This window comes from Elgaria multicarinata, chromosome 3 (assembly GCF_023053635.1).
Source record: "Elgaria multicarinata webbii isolate HBS135686 ecotype San Diego chromosome 3, rElgMul1.1.pri, whole genome shotgun sequence".
NCBI lineage: Eukaryota > Metazoa > Chordata > Lepidosauria > Squamata > Anguidae > Elgaria > Elgaria multicarinata.
This window is the reverse complement of record NC_086173.1, coordinates 40,910,643-40,931,582: the sequence shown is the minus strand read 5'-3', so window position 1 is coordinate 40,931,582 and position 20,940 is coordinate 40,910,643. Positions and strand designations below refer to the sequence as shown.

The 20,940-nt window shown below is 41.2% G+C and overlaps 1 protein-coding gene across 1 annotated transcript in view; it reads right to left on the bottom strand.

Annotated features, from left to right (window-relative positions):
- LOC134394520 (ATP-binding cassette sub-family A member 10-like) overlaps positions 1–20,940 on the bottom strand; it is an 80,243-nt gene that overhangs the window by 39,261 nt on the left and 20,042 nt on the right. The window contains exons 10-19 of the mRNA XM_063120051.1: positions 20,311–20,482; positions 17,318–17,376; positions 16,119–16,229; positions 14,328–14,503; positions 13,000–13,119; positions 12,332–12,470; positions 10,473–10,563; positions 4,679–4,818; positions 4,000–4,119; positions 1,559–1,712 (exon numbers count right to left, since the gene is read on the bottom strand). Of these exons, the coding sequence (XP_062976121.1) occupies positions 1,559–1,712; positions 4,000–4,119; positions 4,679–4,818; positions 10,473–10,563; positions 12,332–12,470; positions 13,000–13,119; positions 14,328–14,503; positions 16,119–16,229; positions 17,318–17,376; positions 20,311–20,482 (1,282 nt within the window). The remainder of the gene's footprint in view (positions 1–1,558; positions 1,713–3,999; positions 4,120–4,678; positions 4,819–10,472; positions 10,564–12,331; positions 12,471–12,999; positions 13,120–14,327; positions 14,504–16,118; positions 16,230–17,317; positions 17,377–20,310; positions 20,483–20,940) is intronic.

Below are 20,940 nucleotides of genomic sequence, written 5' to 3'. Positions count from 1 at the left end.
TCCCCTTAGCAAGCCACCATTTTGTATAAAAATGACAGCTCATGATTTCTGGAAATCTAATGTTACATAAATGGTGTTGGTGTTGGTAAAGGGGGCATTTGCGCAACATTACAGGCAACAATGGTCCATTCATTCCAGCAATGTTGCATAAATGGCTCCTTTATGGCTGTCATTTTTGCAATATTAGATTCTTGTACTGCACAAGTACCTGGCTGGTGAATGGGTCTGGTAAGTAGCTGTGGCGGGGTGGGGGTGGGGGAATGGGATCTCAGAGGCTGTGGAGGTGGAGTCAGATAGACTCCACCCTGACTCAGTCTCCTGTAATTGCTAGCTTTAAGGGCTGACTATAGAGATGAAACTAAAATGGCAGGCACAACTGCCAGTTCCTGTAGTGTAAGGGCTGCTAGCAGGGCCGGTGCCAGACTATTTTGCACCCTAGGCAAGGTGAGCTACTTTCACCCCCCACCCACCCCAAAATGCCAACTTTGATTTTTAAGAACAGATGTTTCCTGGAAAAAATAAGAAGCACAAAACTTGAAACTGCTTAATTTATTTTAAAGTGCAAGAAATACGCCATGCCAATTATAGCAAACAAATTGGAAAGGAACGTCTATGGGTCTAAAATGCATTATTTAATAGGAATATCACCTCCAAATCATCCCCCCAACTCACACACGCGCGCACTCACACACTCAGCATCACTCACTCCAAACAAATACACGCGTGAACACATGCACTCACTCAAAGACCCCATGCACCCCATTCACCCATACATTCTCTCTCTCTCTCTTCCGGGCATGTTCCAGAAGTCCAAACGTGGAGCCGCCCCACCCCCACCCCAGCGTTCCTGGCTTTGCTTTGGCTGGGCGGGTGCAGGGCGTCATCTTGCCCGCCCAGGCCCAGCTGAATCCTCGGGCTGGCCCAGCTCACAGCCAACGCGCATGAGTACTGCGCTGTGCCCGGCGCCCCTCTTAGCTTGGTGCTCTAGGCGGCCACCTGAGTGGCCTCTATGTTAGCACCGGCCCTGACTGCTAGAATATGGGACAGAGCATTTGAAAGACTCAGGTGCTCATCTAACAGGTTTGTGCTTAGAGCGTGGTTAAAGGAACCAGGAACTGAACAGTGCTAATGGTGTTGTGAGCGACCATTCTACTTGTGGTTTGTGCTAACCACAGAGAAGCATGGTTATGCTAACCACAGATCCCTCAGTGTTGTCTGAATGGGCTCATCGTGTTTTAAAGTTAAAGGAGTTTAAAAATTGTCTTTAAGTTCTAATTATAAGTCACCTTGGGAGTTTATCTGGTTCAAAGGGCAACTCATAACTTGACACAATCAAAAATTTTAAAAAATAGGAACTACCTCTTCTTTTCTTTCTTTCTTTAATGACAATTCAGGCAATTTTCACTGAGACCACAGCATGCAGGAGGGAAGGGTTAACCCAACAATTCAATGTCACATGTAGTTTAGTCCTCATTCCAAAAGTTGCCTATATTCTCGACATGCTTTAAAACAGGAGATTTCAGAGAAAGTGAAAATGAGTAGATGACTTGGCACTCACAGGGATCCCCAGACTTTGCCCTCACGCTTGAGGTCTAAAAAGTGCATTCTTGTCATGGCACAGACCTGCTGCCTCCAGAGTCCGGTGCCCCTCATTGTTGCCTTTCCTGTGTCTGAGAGCAAGAGCAGATCCTTTTCCACTTGCTCTCCATAATCTAAGAAAACATTTAAAAGTACAAAATCAGAACTTTGGTACCAGCCTAAGGAGCCACTGTCTGCTTGTCCAAACTCTCTTCTTATGTTTTCCCCTCCTTTGTGATCCCCCCCATTTCTCCTTGCTGCCACTGCCACCGCAGACTGTCTCCTCTCCACTGGTGTGTGTAAGGGATGTGCCAAGTGTGCCCAGGCACGCCCTAATGTTTGGGGCTGCCTCTGCTTTCCTGCCCTGCCCCCTCTCAAATCAGGACGTTCAAGGAGGACAGGAAGAGCAGTGAATTCTATTGCTCTCCCCACCCCTCCGCTGCCTGGAAAGCCAATAATTGCATTTGCAGGCGAGGACTGGAGCGACTGCTGCCAGCCCGCTCGCTCACTCAACCAGCACTCTCTCCCTTGCTGCCCCCTTGCTCTTGCCTCCACGGCAGCTCTTGCCTTGTGCCCCAGCCACACACAGAGTTCACGAGAGTTAGCTGGACCTCTCGTTATAGTTGGAGCACAAGACGGGAGCAGCAGCAGCCATGCAAGCAGTGGTAGGAAACCTGAAAGAGAGAGAGGCGCTGTGTTTCTTCTCTCTTCCCTGCTTCCTCTGCCACAGGCCAGAAGGCCTGGGAGTGAAAAAGAAAAGGGGGAAGAATTGCAGTACCCCCAGGCCTTTCCTGGCTGAAGAGGATTCTTCAATGTCTTTCTGCATCCAGCTTCAGGTCTGCAACAGCACAGAAGTGCTAAAACAATGCCCCTGCTTATTTTAGGGTTCCCAGCCTCCCTTTTTTCAAGTAAATGTGATGCAGTAACCAGCAAACTGTTATTTTCCTAGATATGGTGTGTTTGCGCGTGTGTGCGTGTATCTTAAAAACAAAGTTGCAGCACAATCCTAAGTATGTCTACTCAGAAGTAAGCCCCACGGAGGACTTGGGAAAGGAAAGGAATCTCTCGTGCAAGCACTGAGTCATTACTGACTCTTGGAGGAACACCAGCTTTCGTTGACGTTTTCTTGGCAGGCCTTATAGTGGGGTGGTTTGCCGTTGCCTTCCCCGGCCGTTATTACCTTTCCCCCAGCTAACTGGGTACTCATTTTACCGACCTCAGGAGGATGGAAGGCTGAGTCGACCCGAGCCGGCTGCCTGAAACCAGCTTCCGCTGGGATCGAACTCAGGCCGTGGGGAGAGTTTCAGCTGCAGAAACTGCTGCTTTACTGAGGTAAATGTGCATAGAATTTCAGCTTGAAAAAGTAAGGAGAAAAGGCAGGAGAAGGGGATAAAGATGAAGCCATTGCAGAAATAAAATAGACAACTGTGGGCTTTTTAAACCACAATTAAACACTCTATTAGGTACAGCAGTTATTAGTGTCCCTAAACATACATACAGTGACTCTCCTTCAGTCATGTGTAACTGCATTCCAGTCCCAATCAAATAAACATAACCGTGAACCAGCTTGGTTTTCCATGGGAAAACTCTGTACATGGTGACAGATACTTGTTTTAAATTTGAATACATATATTATCCTTTCCTATAACAAAATGGTGCTTACTCCATTTAAGTATGTTCAGCACCCGAGCAGCAGAGGGAAATCCTATTTTATTTAGTTATACTTACTATGACATGATAAGTTAAAGGCACAATCCTATGCATGTTTAGACAGGAAAAAAAATTCTACAACTCCAAGAAGTCCCTAGCCAGCATGGCTGGCTGGAGCATACTAAGAGTTGCATGACTCTTTTTCTTTCCAAACATGCCATAGGATTGCACCTTAAGTGGGTTTAAAATGTGAAACTCAGCACATGTGTGGAATCTTCTTTTAAAAAATTATTACTCTAGCATCAGTAATGTAGCAGCTGTGCAGTGTGGAAGGTATAATGTGCTTCCTTCTCCCACCTGCTTCAATGGGGGCCTTAGGTGCACACCCTAATGAAAGGAGCTGTGCACCCTCTCTGTGAAAGACCATCCCACGTCCTCTCCCAGATCTAAAGAGATGGGGAACGGAGGTTGTACTCATTTGGCTGCCTTGAGGGCTGTGTTTTGGAGAGAAAGACGAGCTACAAATAAAATAAATATTTATAGTCCCAAAGTCACAATTTAGGAGCCTAGGAAGCTATGTCTACCCTAGTAGAGTTGACACTGGCATGCAGTAGCTCTACAGGGTCCCCAGTTTCCTAGCCCTATCTGGAGATGCCAGGGAATGAACCTGGGACCTTCTGCATGCAAAGCAGTTGCTCTACCACTGAGCTACCTTCACAACCATGGCAGGAAGCACTGCTAGAAGGTACATTATTTGGAACAATACTTTACCTTCTTCGTCAATGGTTTCATTTCCCTCCACCTTCAAGAAGACATCTTCCAGAGTTGTCATGGTGACCCCATAATTAACAATCCCAAGGTCTGTCTGTCTGTCCATGTCACAGAACAGGGCTACATGACAGGGAGAAAAGCCCACATACCTAGTTATGTTTTGTCCTTCTACTTTATGATAACAATTTCAAAGCCCAATACCAGCCTTGTAAAAGAGTAACCTGTTAAGAGAGGCTTGCCTGGTGCACACTTTCATGGCATTTAGGTGCCAAGTAAAGAAGTTTCTTTTATTTTTCCAGGCTATACATGTGTGTGTGTGTGTGTGCGTGCGTGCATGCGTGCGTGTGCATACTTTGCAAAGATTATTCTTGTTCCAAAATTATGTTAACCTCTACTTTATTTATTTATTTATTTATTTATTACGTTTTTATACCGCCCAATAGCCGAAGCTCTCTGGGCGGTTCACTTTGATAGTTGTTTCTGCTGTTATTGCCTGGTGTTTATGAATGGTAATTTTAATGTGTTTTAATCTGAAGGTTGCCCAGAGAACGTTGGTTATTGAACAACTAATAACTGGAGTAAATCCATCCATCCATCAATCAAATCTAAGCAACAACTAACTGGACATTTATAGATGATTTCAATGGTATTTTTGTTACTAATTGAAATTGATAATTACCTGGAAATTTATCCACTTTTTGTAAGGGTAGTGTATACCTCAGCTCATTTTCACGTTGTCCAGATAATTTGGCATCAGGGATATATTGTTTGACCAGGGATGTTGTTCTCTCAGAATCACAGCTTTCATTTACATGCATTCTGTTCATATTAAAATTGTATTTAGACACCGATGACCAAAATTTGCATTCATTTCTTTAGAATATTCTCTAAGTAAAGTATCCAAGATCTAGTCCCAACTAGCAATTGTCTCACTAGCACAACAAGTGCATATATTATTCCAAAATAATATATTTTGGAATAATATATTCCAAAATATATTATTAAAGAAAGAGGTATTAGAGAAATTGGAGAAATATAAAAGATTAAATTTATCTTGGTTTGGAAGAATAGCCTTAATAAAAATCAAGATATTAGCTAAAATTAATTTTGTGTTTAGGATGTTACCATTAAAAATATCAGAAATTGAGATAAAAAGTTGGCAAAATATCATTAATAAATATTGTAACGGAGAAAAGAGAGCAAGAGTGAATAAAAATAATTGGTATCTAAGCCAAAAAAAGGGTGGATTGGGTCTCCCAAATATAAAATTATACTACGTAGCAAATAGATTAAGACATATTGTAGAAGCAATTATAGGAGTAGGAGATTTATATTGGATGGAAGAAAAAATTATAATTAACGTAGAGATGAGCTTGGACAATGTCTTTTTTAAAGATGGAGGGAGAAAGTGGGTTGGAAGTATAGATAATCCACTCCTGAGGACTCAATGGGAAATCTGGAGTAAATTTAAAGGGAAGCTGCTTCCGAGCAACTCTCCTTTAGCACCGATAATAATGTTAAAGAATTTCCCAGAGGATCTGAAGGGTAGATTATGTAAAATATTAAAAGAGAAAAGCAAAATGAAACTAAAGGATTGGTTAAGAGATATAAAAACAAGAGAGGATATGGAAAAATTGTTAAAGGAGAAAAAATTATCTTGGTTAGAATATGGGCAATTAGAACAATGGAATAAAAAATGGATTAAAGATAATAGAGTTTGTAGAAAGATGACGAAGTTTGAAGAGTTAATAGTAAATAAGGGAAAAGGGAAAGGAGGTAGTATAGTTTTAAAAGGGAGTGAAATATGAGTGAAATATATAAAATATTGTTAGAAAAGGAGTTTAGAGAGAACTCAGAGAAAATGGTATGGGAGTCAGATTTGAAGGTACAAATAGGGCGACGGAGATGGGAGGGACTATGGAAACAAAGAGTGTTGAGAAGTTTATCAGTGAGAATAAAGGAGAACTATTTTAAAATTTTATGGAGGTGGTACCTAACCCCGATTAGATTGAATAAGATAAATGATCAGCATTCAGCAAATTGTTGGAGAGGTTGTGGGGAAAAAGGAACGTATTTACATATGTGGTGGCAATGCAAATATGTACAAAGATTATGGAAGATGGTGTTTTCAGAAATTGAAGAAATAGTGGGAATGAAAATAGAACAAACACCAAAGATAGCATTGCTGTCACTATTTGAAGATATAAAGTGTGGAAAAGAAACTATAGAGCTGATATCGAGTTTGCTGGTTGCAGCACGATTGATGGTAGCTAGGAACTGGAAGATTCAAGGGGAATATTCTATTGAAGAATGGTACAAAGAAGTATGGGATATAGCCATTAATGATAAACTGACATGTAATATTAAGTGGAGAAAAGGCGTATCTAAAATAAATGAGTTTGAAGGAATCTGGAAACAGTTCCTAATATTTGTGTTTACTAAGGGAAGTGGGAAACCGCCAGCAGAAGAAACGATCAGATTTTGGACTCAGGAATAGATCCCGAGGTGGGGGGTGCACTTTGATGTTAAGAATGATTATGTTGTAGTATGATAATGTATAGGTAATACTTATTCAACATATATGTACTCAACATTTATTCAATATGTATGTAGCAGTTGTTTGATGTTTTCTTTTTATCATTATTATTATTGTAATGTTGTATGTTTATATAGTGTAGAAAACAAATAAAAATTATTAAAAAAAAATCCTAAAAAATCAAAATTGTCTAAGGGCCCTTCTAGATGGAAGCCTTCTTGAGGACGTAGGTTGTTTTCCATTGCTTTTTAAAGGCAGAATTGCAATGTACCCTCCATACTGCTGAAGGTGTCTTGTCATTTTCTCTTACATTATCTTACCCTCTCCTGTCCAGACATGTGGGCAGAGGTATATGGCTTGCAGCAAAAAGTGCTTTTTCGTCCCTCTAATACCTCTTCCCTCCCCTCTGCCAGCAATTTCCTCCACCTACTTCTTTATTCCTTAGTGGGCATTGTGCACAGATGAGTTTATTCACATGCAAGTGCAGACTGGCAGTGTGCTCTCCTGACCCCAAAATGGAGCTGCATTCTTTATTCTTTTACTTGGAGACTAGATTTTTATTATGCAATTGTACTCCCTCATTCACATAATGAGAAAGGGGGGCTAAATAATGTGTTCCATTTTTCTTTCCATATGACAAAACAGCTGATTAGAAGCACCTATATATAACTTGAAATGACGTATGTATCGAAGAATTTCCCTTCACATAGCACTATTCTCAGGGGCAAAGTGGAAGAATTTCATTTGAAACAGATGACAAAATGGATTGGAAATTGAAATGATGGATTCCTTATAGTTCATCAAGTACACATCATGGAGTTGCATAAATTTTCTTTTTTTAAAAAAAAAAAAAGTACAAAAAGCACTCCCAAGCAGAAGTTATAAATATAGTTGAAACAGGAGATATTAAAGAGGTTGTCTTCCATTTTGTGATGGCGACACTGTGCGGAACCCCCTGTAAAATCCTATGAACTACAAAGCAAGGTGAAAGCACTTTAAAAGCTTCATCTGGAAGTATCCCCAAATATTGCTTTCTAACTTTCATATGATTATAGGGAGAGCTGGGCAGTTAGGAGATCTCCTCACCTCCTGATCCATTTGGACACTTTACCAGTTCCTAAATTCATCCTGTGGCACTCCATCCTACCAAAATTGGTATAATAGATCTTAATATGTCACTCCACTTCTGAAATCTCTTCATTGGCTTCCAATCCACTTCAGAATCCAATATAAACTTCTCCTGTTGACCTACAAAGCTTTTCACTGTCTAGCTCCTTCCTATCTCTCCTCTCTCACCTCACACTATTGCCCCGCTCGTGCTCTTCGATCCTCTGATGCCATGTTTCTCGCCTGCCCAAGGGTCTCTACTTCCCTTGCTCGGCTTCGTCCCTTCTCTTCTGCTGCCCCTTACGCCTGGAACGCTCTTCCAGAACATTTGAGATCTACAAGCTCAATCGCAACTTTTAAAGCTCAGCTAAAAACTTTTCTTTTTCCTAAAGCTTTTAAAACTTGATGTTGCTCGGACTTTATACTGTTAGTTTTACCCTACCCAGTGCGTGTTTGCATTCCCTTCCCCTCCTTATTGCTTTACTATGATTTTAGTAGAATGTAAGCCTATGCAGCAGGGTCTTGCTATTTACTGTTTTACGCTGTACAGCACCATGTACATTGATGGTGCTATATAAATAAATAATAATAATAATAAAAATTAATAGGAAGGTATAGGTGCACCGAGATGTCAACATCCATGCTGAGCACCCAACCCCTCAGTCATGAATTTTGTAGCCACCAAGGGCATGTCTACATGATGGTTTTGCCCCGGGGTGGCTTTGTGTTAGTGGCACTTCATCTACATGATGCAGCCACCATTGTGAAGCCATCCAGGGACAAACCCTGGAAACTCCACTCCAAACAAGTCAGGCACTCACACCGACTTTTTTGGCAGCGGAGTCCATGGTGCCCCCTGATTGGTCGCCATGGGCAGCCCTGCGCCTCTGGAAAGGTTAAAAAACATAAAATGGGGGGAGGAGAGGAATGGGTCGTTCTCCCCCCCTTTTTTAAAAAAAATATTATTTGTATCCGCAGATACAGATTAAAAAAAATAAAAAAAATGGGGAGAGAAACTGGCAGCTAGAGGGAGGAGATGTGGTTCACCCAGTCCCTCTTGCATCTTCCTCTGGCTGCCTCATTCCTCTCCCCCCCCCCCCCCGTTTTTTATTTTTATTATCTGTATCTACAGACTTTCACAGATAAAGATTATAAAATAAAAAATGAGGGGGGTGGAATTGCCCTGTTCCTCTCCTCCCCCCTGTTTTATTTTTTATTTTTACTTTTCCAGAGGCGCGGGGCGGGAAAATTTGCACTTGCCTTCCTTCCCATGCCGATGCTGGGAAGGAACGCAAGTGCGGGTGCAAGGCGCCTCGTGGCGCCAAAGCGCCACCATAAAGATGGGGGCCAAGACAACCATAGCTCTGCCTCAAACAATATCTGCCCTCAGTCATCAAGCAGGGCATGTGTAAGGTTTGGTGTTGTTAGTGGGATGCGTTAATGGTGCTCCAAGTTCAGAGGGGCTTGAATCAACCCCTCTGTAGTGGACAAATTATCCTCCACATCCTTACTATTATGTATATACCACTATAATTAAATGAAACCTTTAAGTGATTTACATATAAATATTTTTTTAAAATCACATTTATAAAACAGTATTAAAAACAATGTCAACGACAGTAACAATAAAAGCAATAAAAGGAACAGAAAGTTGGAGCAGCAAATGATTAATTGCAACTAATGACAAACCAGAGAAAGCATAGTTGAGTAAGTGCATTTTCAAGAGGCATTTAAATCATACCACATTTTCTGCCTTCAAAACTACACTATGGACGGTGATCCAGAGGGTGGGAACTGCCACCAGGAAGGCCCACCTTCGAAGCAACTTGCAACAAAATTCTGTTGGTCATGGAATGATGAATGTGACCTCCTTTGAAAATCTTAAAGCTTGGTGGGTATACATGGGGAAAGCGCTATGCTTCGAGGCTTCAGGGAAAGTGACAGAAAGAGGCTGGGATGTGGGAATATATAAGAGGGCATTTTCAGTTATGGAACTCCGGATGTGGAACTCCCTGACTTAGTAGGTTGATCCATCTCCCTCTTTGCTGATGTTCTACCATCAACTGAAAATTTTGCTGTTCCATCAAATTTCAAATTACCTCTATTTAATTATTTTTTCTTTGTCTGAGTCTGCACTAGTTTTTTTAAAAAATTTAACTGATGCCTTTTTGTATATTGTTTCTCTCTTTATTTTTTATTTGATAATTGTTTTTAATTAGTCATTTTACTTATTCATTTTACTTATGTAAACTGCCTAGAGAGGTTCCATTTTGGAAATGAAAAGGAAGGGCATAATCCTCCTATGAATACATAAAATAGTGTTTGTGTCTGTGGACTAGTGTAAAGCCCATGTTGCCATGGTGCTAGCAGTCCTGCACCTTTCCTGCAAATGCAGCATAGCGAATCCCCCCTCTGACATCTGCATGTGGTGCAGCCCCACCCCCTCCCTCACACACTCCGATTGGACGCCTCTGTCCCAGCGACAGCCTAACCTCCTGGCTGTGTTCAGGGCCTGACATTACGCCACACTGTTTGGCTGAGCAGGGCTGGGCAGGCTGCTGGTGGAGGTGCTGCCCTGCCTGTTTGGCACAGAGGAAATTAATAGCTGTTAACGTTCAAGCTTTGAACTATTTTGAACTTTCCAAAATTTGTGCACATCTACACTGCTCAAGCTTCAGTTCAAAACAAAATTGAACCAAATCAGTCTGGTAGATCTCAAGTCATAAGCCTTACAATATCAATTGTCTATATAGATACATGTCAGTTATGCTAAATAAACTTTACTACTACATAACCAGGTAAAAGTACAACGTTGCCAAATTCAGAGTACCTCAAATGATAGCCAATACCCCATTTTTTCTTCAAGAACAAAGATGATCCAGCACATATTAATCTGCCATGTGAAATAAAAGCTTTTCGGTCTAGAGAAAAAGAGAAGAAAAGAAAAGAAAAATCCTTGTTTTAGATACCTCATTCAATAGTAAGACATTCTGTTTACCAAACACTAACTATGAAATGGAAGTATCAGAAGGGAAGGTATAGTGGTTGGTTATTTAGAAGTGGAAATGCAGAAAAGGAGGGCCTTTTCTGCTGTGGCACCCTGGCTATGAGCTCTCTAGAGAGGTTTGCCTGGCACCTACGTTGTAGTCTTTCCAGTGTCAAGTACAGACCTTACTATTTTCCCAATATTCTAGCATTTTATCATCCTAGTCTTTTAACTCAGCAGTTTTACATCTGTATTTTAAATCCCTGCATTGCTGCTCAGTTTTATTCTGGTTGGACTTTTATATTATGGTTTTATATTGTGGTTTAAGCATCCATATTTTATACTCTAAGTTGGAGTTTATGGTTTTAATTTTTGTAAACCACCCAAAGAGCTTCAGCTATTGGGCAGAATCGAAATGAAGTACACAACTAAAAAAAAAAAGAATCCCAAAGGAGGCTGGCTTGGTATCAAATGATCCTACTTACAAGCACATGACTCATGAATACACGCAAAGAAGCAAGCTCTACAAGTGTCATAGCAAGGCTTGCAAACAAATGTATTTGTTTGAATGGGAGTTGAGCAAGCATAATGAAGTGGCTGGAGTGTTGAATTTGAGTAATCTTCATTCCAATTCCTACTCGCTCAGTGATTAAGCTCCCTGGGTAGCCTTGGACAAATGGCAACCTCTCTCAGAATAGCCAGATTGAGGATTGTTGGCAGTCTGTCCAAAATGCTCCTCTGAACATGGAGGAAGTTAGAATACATATATTAATGCTAATCATCATCATCATGAAAAAGTTACAGTTATTCTGTTAGTCACATCAGTCACCAGCAACATATCAAAATATTTTACAGAAAACTCCAGATCTACACTAAGCAGGATATGACACTTTGAAAACAGTTTGAAATCTGTATATGGAGTGTGTCCTGGGCCTCAAGAGTTATCACTACTGTTATGAACCATTTTAAAGCAATAGTGTAGATCCTGCCTAGGCCTACCAAAATACATCCACACCAACTTCCAGAAAGCAGTCATACTTAAACATGTTCAATAGTCAGGAAATTTCTGGATCTGTAAAGCAAAGCCCATCATGTTCATCTAGAAAAACTGCCACAAGAGAGAAAGGAGATGATGATGATGATGATGATGATGATGATGATGATGATAATAATAATAATAATAATAATAATAATAATAATAATAATAATAATAATAATAGTAGCTGCAGCACTTTGTGGTCTCAGGGCCAACCTTAACTAAAATAATTACCTGAAATGGTACATAATAAAATGGATGCAAAAACTTCCTGCAAAGAATGCTGGGAGGGACCTTTCCATCTCGGTCATCCTGGTGTTAATGTTTACAATGGAATGAAAAATAAAGACAGAGCAGCTGATACTGTGCAAGGGAAGGATAAGGTTAAGAGGCAAAGTACTTCAAAGGCCACTGGAGTAGAAGGGGTAGAAGAAGAGACCAGTGGGCATGAAACAAGCTGTGAAGCTGACCCTGAGCTGACAGAATATTGAGCACTTGGTCCACAGTGGTAGAATACCTTTTTGTTCCAACAGAGAGAAATGGGAATAGTGCAGGTAGCATACTAGGAAAAGATATTAACATCCCAAGCTCCCAAGCAACACATCTGTGTTTTCCCCCATTTATGCCTATCTGTCTGAACAGCTTTACCAGGAGAGACTCTACTCACCTGCAAGAATATCAGCTTCATCCATGAACTGAGTAGTGAAGAGCGTGACCCGACCCGCTTTGCGCTCATTCAAGAGAGTCCACACTTTGTGCCTGGAATAAGGGTCCAGTCCTGCAGTTGGCTCATCTAATAATAAGACCTGCAGGCAGGCATGTATTTACATTTTTAAATTCAATCACATAGAGCAATTAGCAATTAGTGTTCAGTGTTGTTATGCCTTATTTTTATGATCACATAAAACATTTGCACAATTCTGTGGTTTTTAAAGTTTTAAATAATGTTATTGTATTTTGCGATTGAAGCTAATTTTATATAAATGTGAAAACTTCACTTTACATATAAAACCCAAAAATATCTTGAGAGAAATTTTTGAGAAGACAATTGGATCTACCAAGGAAGGAGAAACAAGAGAACTATGTGCCAAATCTTTCACTTTCCAACATTGATCATCTCCCTGCAGGAAGGAAGGCACGAACACCATGCATTCCTAAGAAGTAGCCACACCAACCAGAATTGGGAGTTCCACAACGCAACACAGAGAGATCAATGAAAAACCACCAGTAGAGAGACCTATGAAGAATACCAATTAAAAGGGAAATATCACCGTTATTAAATAAATATACTTACGCAGTACATGTAATAGGCCTTTTTGTCTGATCATGTCTTACCTGAGGGTCTCCTAAGAAGGTTATCCCAAGGGCCAATTTCCGTTTCTGACCGCCACTTAAACGATTAGCTTGGGAGTCTTGGATGGCATTGATATCCATGAGGGTCAATAGTTTCTGCACCTGGAGAGTTTATTAATGGAAATGTCAAACTCCCAGACATTGGAACTTTGGGGTTTCTTCTTATCTTCCTTTTCAGCCTCTTACTCAGTTGAAAGGTACAGGTTATGTGTAACCATAGATCTTATATGGGTTTGGATGCTAATAAGATATTATAGATACTGTATAAAATATAGGGTGCTTCCAGATTAGGTTCTGTCCCTAGAATTGACATTATATGCTAACAGAATTTTTTAGAGTATTTAGACGATTTCACTGCCAAACTATCACATTTTAGTGTTTCCTTGGTTACCTTCCCATTTTAGTTTTTGTTATTTGCCTTATTATCAATGAAATAAAAAGAGTCTTCCTACTTCAACTGGCAGAGCACCATTGATTAGGCCTCTAATCCTTTTGTAGCAAATGGTTGGTGAGCTTGTTTAAACCATGGTTATGTAGCCATCATGGAGAGGGATGGTTCACACAACACACTAAGCCATAACGTTTAGCTCAAAATGCTTAAGCACTGTGGCTTAGCGTGTCTTTTGAATAGGGTCTTTATGAGTATGCAGTCACATCGTTTTATATTTTTGGTTAAATTGCTACTGTTCTGCTTTGATTTTTTAGTATGTGCAATCAAAGTGTTCAGAAAAAAATAAACATTTGGATTACCAAAACCAGGGCCTACTTGCTTAATCCTATGAATGTTTACTTAGTACCAAATCCAATTGTGATCAATTGGACCATCCCTCAGGTAAGAGCATTTAGGACTGCTCACACATTTCAGATCTAATATGCATGGTCCCAATAAGAATCTGAAACCATCTAAAGGAAGTTTTGCTGGGGAGAGCATATTTAAATAAATCCTATGGAAAATACTAAACTGGTAACATAAAATAATAAGATCAAGGATTCTTCCTCCGCATGATATTGAAAATAAAGATGGTCCTAGACAAATACTCAGTTGTATATATCATTATAACTACAATATTAGAAAAATATTCAGGATATCCTGCTTCCAATCAAAGAAAACCAGTTGTACCCAAGTCAATAGATTTCAAAACACAACTATCTCTGGATTGGCTGAATGAACATGAATACAAGCAGAACAGAGCAGGACAGGAATTTGAAGCCTTGTCCCAAACATGAAGCTAGCTTACAAGAAACAGATGTCTGCATTATATAAATGTTTGCCATTGCCAACAGAATATGCCAACTGAATACATACCTACCTCATTATCTACGTCTTTGGATGGAATCCCCTTTATTTTAGCAAAAGTCTTTAAATTTTCTTTCACTGTTAAAAACTCAAATTGAACGTTGAATTGTGGGCACACAGCACTTATTTCCCTTATTTGTTCCATATCTTCCCTTTCAGATATATTGAATGTGTTTATGGTTGCAGAACCTGCATACATAAGCAAAAAGAAGGCATGGTAGCTTTTCGAATAGGGTAGACAAATAGTTATTTTAGAATGTGATGGAATTAAACTACTAAAACTTCTGTCATTTTATTTTAAAAAAATCAATTATCAAAACCAGTTGGTTGGATCAAGAGTTTATTCTGCTGGTGGGCGTATCGTACAGTGCTGTTCTGTTGAGAATGCTCCTGCTGGTGGATAAAGGAGGATAGATGATTTTTGACAATTCCCCCCTCTCTCTACACCACCCATCTCAATAATGCTTATCCACTATTCCAAAGGATCCCCTATCCTTCCAGAACAGGTTACACATGATTCACAGGGGACTGCAGAGGGGGCTGGGAATCACTGAAGATCACCTCTAGCCCGTTCACGAAAAAACCCTCACTGGATCAAAAGTCTCCCAGGGCCTGTCTTGATGAGGGATCTGCCCTGGGATGGATCCGCAGTGGTGGCAGGTTATCTATATGATGCTGCCATCGCAGAGTTGTCCCAAGGCATTCCCCCAAAGCTCCACTTTAAAACAGTAGGCTACTTACTGTGACTTTTTCCTGTCAGCAAGGCATATATGTGCATTTGCCATCTGTCGCCTTGATCCAGTGTGGTGCCAATAGCAAGCCCTGAATGGTCACCATGGCAGGACAGGAGGAGGGGGAAGGAGGGGGTGGACCAGCAAGCCAAGCCGCCGTTGGAATGCCTCAGCGCTTCTCTGGATTGGGCAGAAGGGCACTCATGCCAGAGAAGTGAGTAAAGGCAAAACAAAGTTAAAAGAAAATGAAAACCATGGAGGATGCTCATGCAATGATGTGCAGTTGTGCATCCATGCATGGGCGCAATGCCGGAAAGGGTCTTCTTAAAAAACTGGGGGGGACACCCTGCCACACTCGTTCTCTCACAGAACCGGGGGAGGAGGGGGAAACGGTGGGGAGAGGAGCAGCAGTTGCCCCTCCTCATCCTCCCGGTTAGTTTTGAAAACCCACATTTGCGCTCCTTGCCATGGGGATAACGCGAAGGAGCGCAAATGCGGGGGTTCGAGGGCTCGTGGAACAAATGCGTCGCCGTCAAGATGTAGCCCCACTGACAGAAGAGGCCATGGAAGGAAGATCTTGGAAACAACCCAATGCAACATATACTATTAACTTGAGCTGTCCACCAGCCTACCCACCCTTCTTTAACTTGGACCCTGATTCAGCTCTTTGGAAAACGGCCCACTTCTATCCAGATTGATTCAGGGTTGATCTGTCTAAACTTGGTATCAAACTTGAGTCAAGTTCAGTTAATCCAATGCTTTGTGCTTCCCATTTACTATACACACACAGGGTTGGATGCTTGAAGCTGTGTGTGTGGATTCTGTGTGCCCCATACCAAAAATAAAGCTTACAATGCAAAGTATAAAAGGTTAGAAATCAAAGGCAAGTCAACATGCCTCTATGAACTATCAACCAGGAGCAGTCACGTCCTACTTGTGGGGTTCTTATGGGCATCTGTGTGAAACTGGATGCTGGACTAGATATTCCTTTGTTCTGAACCAGCAGGACTCTCATGTAAACAGATTTTGGATTGGGACAGCACCTCAATTTAGTATAAAGCCTGGATTCTTACCATCAGATGGTTTGGAAAGTCCACTGAGAATGTTTAGCAGAGTTGTTTTTCCAGCGCCACTATGACCAAGTACTGCAGTGATCTGGCCCTCATAAATATCCAACGATAAGTCTAGTACACAAGAAACTGTGTTAGCTTCAACGTGGCAAGGTGCACTGAGGATGCAATCCTAGGCATTCTTACAGTGCTATCCCAGACATGTCTACTGGGACTTACTCTCAAATAAGATTGCAGCTCAAGTTCCACTGAAATCAACAGGACTTTCTTCTGAGTCAACCTTCAATTCATTTGTCCTTTCTTAATTGCTTTTCAATTATTGATGTTTATGTGTAAATTGATAAAACACGGCAAAAAAAGCAGTCGCAATATGACATGTGTGATGTTTTACCAATGAGTGTGTGTGTAGTGTGAATTAATAATGCTATCTTATCAATGCACTTGCAAATTGGTCTTTATCAATGCACCCAAATGCATCTGCAAATTGGTTAAAAAAAATGCACCACCACCCCAGAATTTTCTTGATGTGATCATATATACAATCACATCAAGACACCTTTATTTGCAGTGTTATTGATGCACAGATGCACATCAATATTACTGAAGCAGGGGAAGTGATTAATGAAATGAAGGAATTGAAATAATCTGTAGCATACATTATTATTTTTATTATTATCGTCATCATCATCATCATCATCTCTATACCACCATCTGGGCAGTTTACAATTATCAAAACAAAAACCATTAAAAATACAGGATACAACGTTTCAAGTTACACCTGTGGAAGTAGTTTTAGAAATGTTCCAAGTTGAACAGGAATTCAGAAGTAGCTGTAGATGGGATCGATAAAGGGACAGAAGAGAGGAAATCCATTCACCTCTAGGAACCAGCAATCCCTAGCATGCTGTGTGTTAAGCAAATGTAAACCCACTGGGGATGGCTAAGACACCTCAAAAGATTTGGGCAAAAGCATTGGAAGACATTTGCTAGTCCAAATGAATAAGGTTGCTGTATGCTCAGGTATCTTATAGCTTTCTGTCACATGTAGGATAAAAGGCAGTGCCGTATTTGGTGGGATAGACACACACAGGGAGAGAGAGGGGAGGAAGAAAGATAAATGCTTTTCTTACTATTTTTAGGAAGGAAGGAAGGAAGGAAGGAAGGAAGGAAGGAAGGAGAGAATGCAATTAAAGGTATCTCACCTCTCAAAGCTTCTGTTTTCACGCTCTTCACTTTATATGTTTTTTTAATATTGTTTAGTCTAAAAGATTGGGAAGCAATTAACTATTAGTACAATGCTACATTCTAATCATAGCTAGTACAAATACTGTGGTGCCACAGGGGCTAGTAGTCTAAGAATGCAACAACTTTACACTTTTAAAATAAATACATTACAAATAAACTGGGAAAGGTGAAAACCAAAATATGGACTTTTAAAAAAAGATCATTTATCATTTTTCGAAGTTTAAGTTCAAAAGCATGTAACGGAAGATTTCTCTCTCTCTTCTCCCTCTGGTGTCCTTTCAGCTCTTTCTCCTCGCCTTCTCTTTCTCTATCACCAAGATACTTTTCTTCAGCCCCATTTCTCAACATCCTGTGTCTGTCCTTTCATTGGTCCAGCCCTCTAAGAGCTCACAGGAGTAAGCATTATTACTAGGCATGTGCTCCGCTCCGATTAGAAGCATAGAAGCAGGAGCGAATTGACCTGCTCCGCCTTGCTCAGAGGCGGAGTAGAAGCAGACCGTGGACCCCTAGAAGCAAGGCGAAGAGAAGCGCCCATTTTCGGAGCGCTCCTGTTTCCACGGTCCGATCCGATCGCCATCTTGAAACATTTCACCCATAGGATTGCATTGCGGAAAAGAATCGGGGATAACTGGGTTGTTTTTGAAGCTATCTTTCTGAAAATTCTTGTGCTTAGACAGTCGTGGATGGGGGTCATTTTGAGCCTACTCTCAGCTCTCTGTGTGGTGTGGTTCGCGTGCTAGAATTTTTAAAAAAGTAGGGTAAAGGCGGGGAAAAGGTTACCTGTTTTGATTGCTGAGGGGCAGAGTCAACTCCCGGTCATGATGACATGATCCCAAAGTTGGAGGAGGGGATAGGCAAAACGGGTAACTTGGAATTCTAGGAACTTCTCTTTCTTCGTCTGAACGGACTTTTCCCAGTGTTTTTTAAAACAGTAGCCCCACCAAATGCACAAACACAACCTGAAATCATATACTACTAAGCCAATAATAAGAGAGCACTGCTACCCACCCTAACTTTGGGGAACAACTGAAAAGATGTGGTGCAAGGGGATGAGCTCCCCTAGGGCATGCCATGTGGACGTGCCCCCACTCTCTCCTGTACTTGGAGGGCTATCAGAGCCCTCCAAAGAGAGTAAAGCAATGCCTATCATGAGTTGAAGTGAGAGCTTTACTCCTTAGTAGAGCTGGAGCAATGGCTTTCATGAGTTGAACTGACAGCGTTGCTTCTTAAAAGACTGGTCACTAGGACCAGTCAAATTGGCAGCTGCTTCACCCTCCCCTGGGCACGTCCCCCTATTACTGGTAAAAGACAGATATAGCCTTTTTTTTAAAGTTCTTCTTGTTGTTTATTCAGCAACACTGCTGCTTTTAATTCCACCCCTCCTTCGTTTATTTATTTATTTATTTATTCCATTTTATATGCATTACTGGCTTATCCTTGGCTCACTTCCTTATGCCCCCAGAAATGTCTGCTGCCTGCCTGCCTTCCCTCCCTCCTCCCCTGCCCGCCTCGCAGGGATGTTGTGTGTGTCTGGCTTTGACTCAGGGGAGAAGTCCTTCCTGCGCTCAATTAGACTTTTGGAAGTTCCAAATCCATTTTTCAAGTGTGGAAGAAGATTCATAGGTTTATCTCTACTCCCCAATTCATGGCATGTTGGGATTTCCTTTGAACTGGCCCCATTGAGATGTCTGCAGGTTTAAGCCCCGCCAAAAAACAGGGGATGATGGGATTGCCTTGTACCTTGGCATGATTGTGGGTCTAGATGGCATCTGTGAGTGTGCTCACTTCCCTTTTTTTTATCTGTCCAAATGTCAGAGAACAGTCCACGTCTGCAAATGGGGTGTTGGATTTTCATAAATTCCCCAAAAATCAGGGGATGATGGGACTGCCTTGAGTCTGGGCATGCATGTGTATCCCTGGATAAGCTATCATGGTGGCGAGTTTGAGGTTTCTAACGTGCAAATTGACGGAGCTATCAAAAGGGGTGTGAATGGGGTGTTGGATTTTCATAAATTCCCCAAAAATCAGGGGATGATGGAATTGCCTTGATTCTTGGCGTGCGTGTGTATACCCCCATGAGGTGTCATGGTGCCAAACTTGAGGTTTCTAACTTTCACAGAAAAAAAGTTGTATACTTTTTTAGCTTAATGCAAGCCTATGGGGGGGAAAACGGAGCTCCGATCTGGATCCGGAGCTCCGGAGCGGAGCGGACATGGGCGGAGCAGGGGCGGAGCGAAGCGGCCTGATCCACAAATCGCGGCTCTGGAAGAGAAGCAGAGCGGGGGGTCCGTGCACACCCCTAATTATTACACTCGCATACACACACTGTGGCCTTAGCTAGACCTAAGGATTATCCCAGGCAAATGGAGCAAATCCCTGCTCCTGGGATCCCTTGTGTGTCATTTGAATGCACAGGGATGATCCCGGGACAATCCCAGGATATAGGCCTAGTCTAGCCATGGCCTGTGTCTCATGTTACATTACATGCACAGTTTGCAGCACATGCATTAACCTCCCCTTTGCCTCATCCCTCTCCCTTCCCAAGCTGCCCAAAGTGCGAGTTTAGAACTTAAAAAAAAAAAGTTTCCAAATTTTCTACACATCTGCACTGCTCAAGTTTCAGTTTCAAAGAAAAGTAACCAAAATTGGTCTGGTACACCTCTACTAATAAGCCCCACACTACAGTATTCTTATATAAGATTTTCACAATCACCCCAATGTATCATGGCCATGAGAGAAAGGCCCAGCTTGTGATGATATGCAGGTACTTCAAATTCAGGCCATATTTAGCTTTTGCGATGTCACTGCAAATGTATCACACAGAGTATAATTTCCTAGGCATAGGCTGAACCAGTTGTCAGTCATTCCTAGGATACAACCTGATCCACACACCTGAATCTCTTTTGGATTTAAAAACATCTCTCTCTCTCTCTCTCTCTCTCTCTCTTACCTAATGGCTTCCTTCCCATCAAATTCAGAAGGCACGGGCTCAACATTGTCACTGAAGATATTGCCATGGCTTCGTTCATTAGTAGGGGCAAAACCAGTATATCTCCTTCTTGATTTGCACCAGTAGGACTTCTTTAGGAAAAACAAGGCAGGATAGGGCACTCCATATTTGTCTAACAAAAATATAAACATACACAGCAAAACCCTTGTATATCAAAAGATTATTATTATTATTATTATTATTATTATTATTATTATTATGTATTACACTTATATACCGCCCACATAGCTAGAGCTCTCTGGGCTGTTTACAGAAATTCTAAAATTGAGATAAAAATGAGTATACAAAATTTAAAATTCTAAGACGCAGAACATACATACATAAAGCATTAAAAACCATTAAAAATAAACATGTGGGTGATTAAAATGTGCTGCCATATGCCTGGGCAAAGAGGAAAGATACAGCACATTCTTATTCTTAGCACTGAACATGTCACCTACTTCAAATGTATTAGTTCACATTGCTCCTCTATAGTAAAGTCTCACTGACCAATTGGGGAGAACTGATGTTGCAGGTAATTTAAAAAGTTGACTATTCAAGGAGTGAATATATTGTAGAGGAGAAATAAGT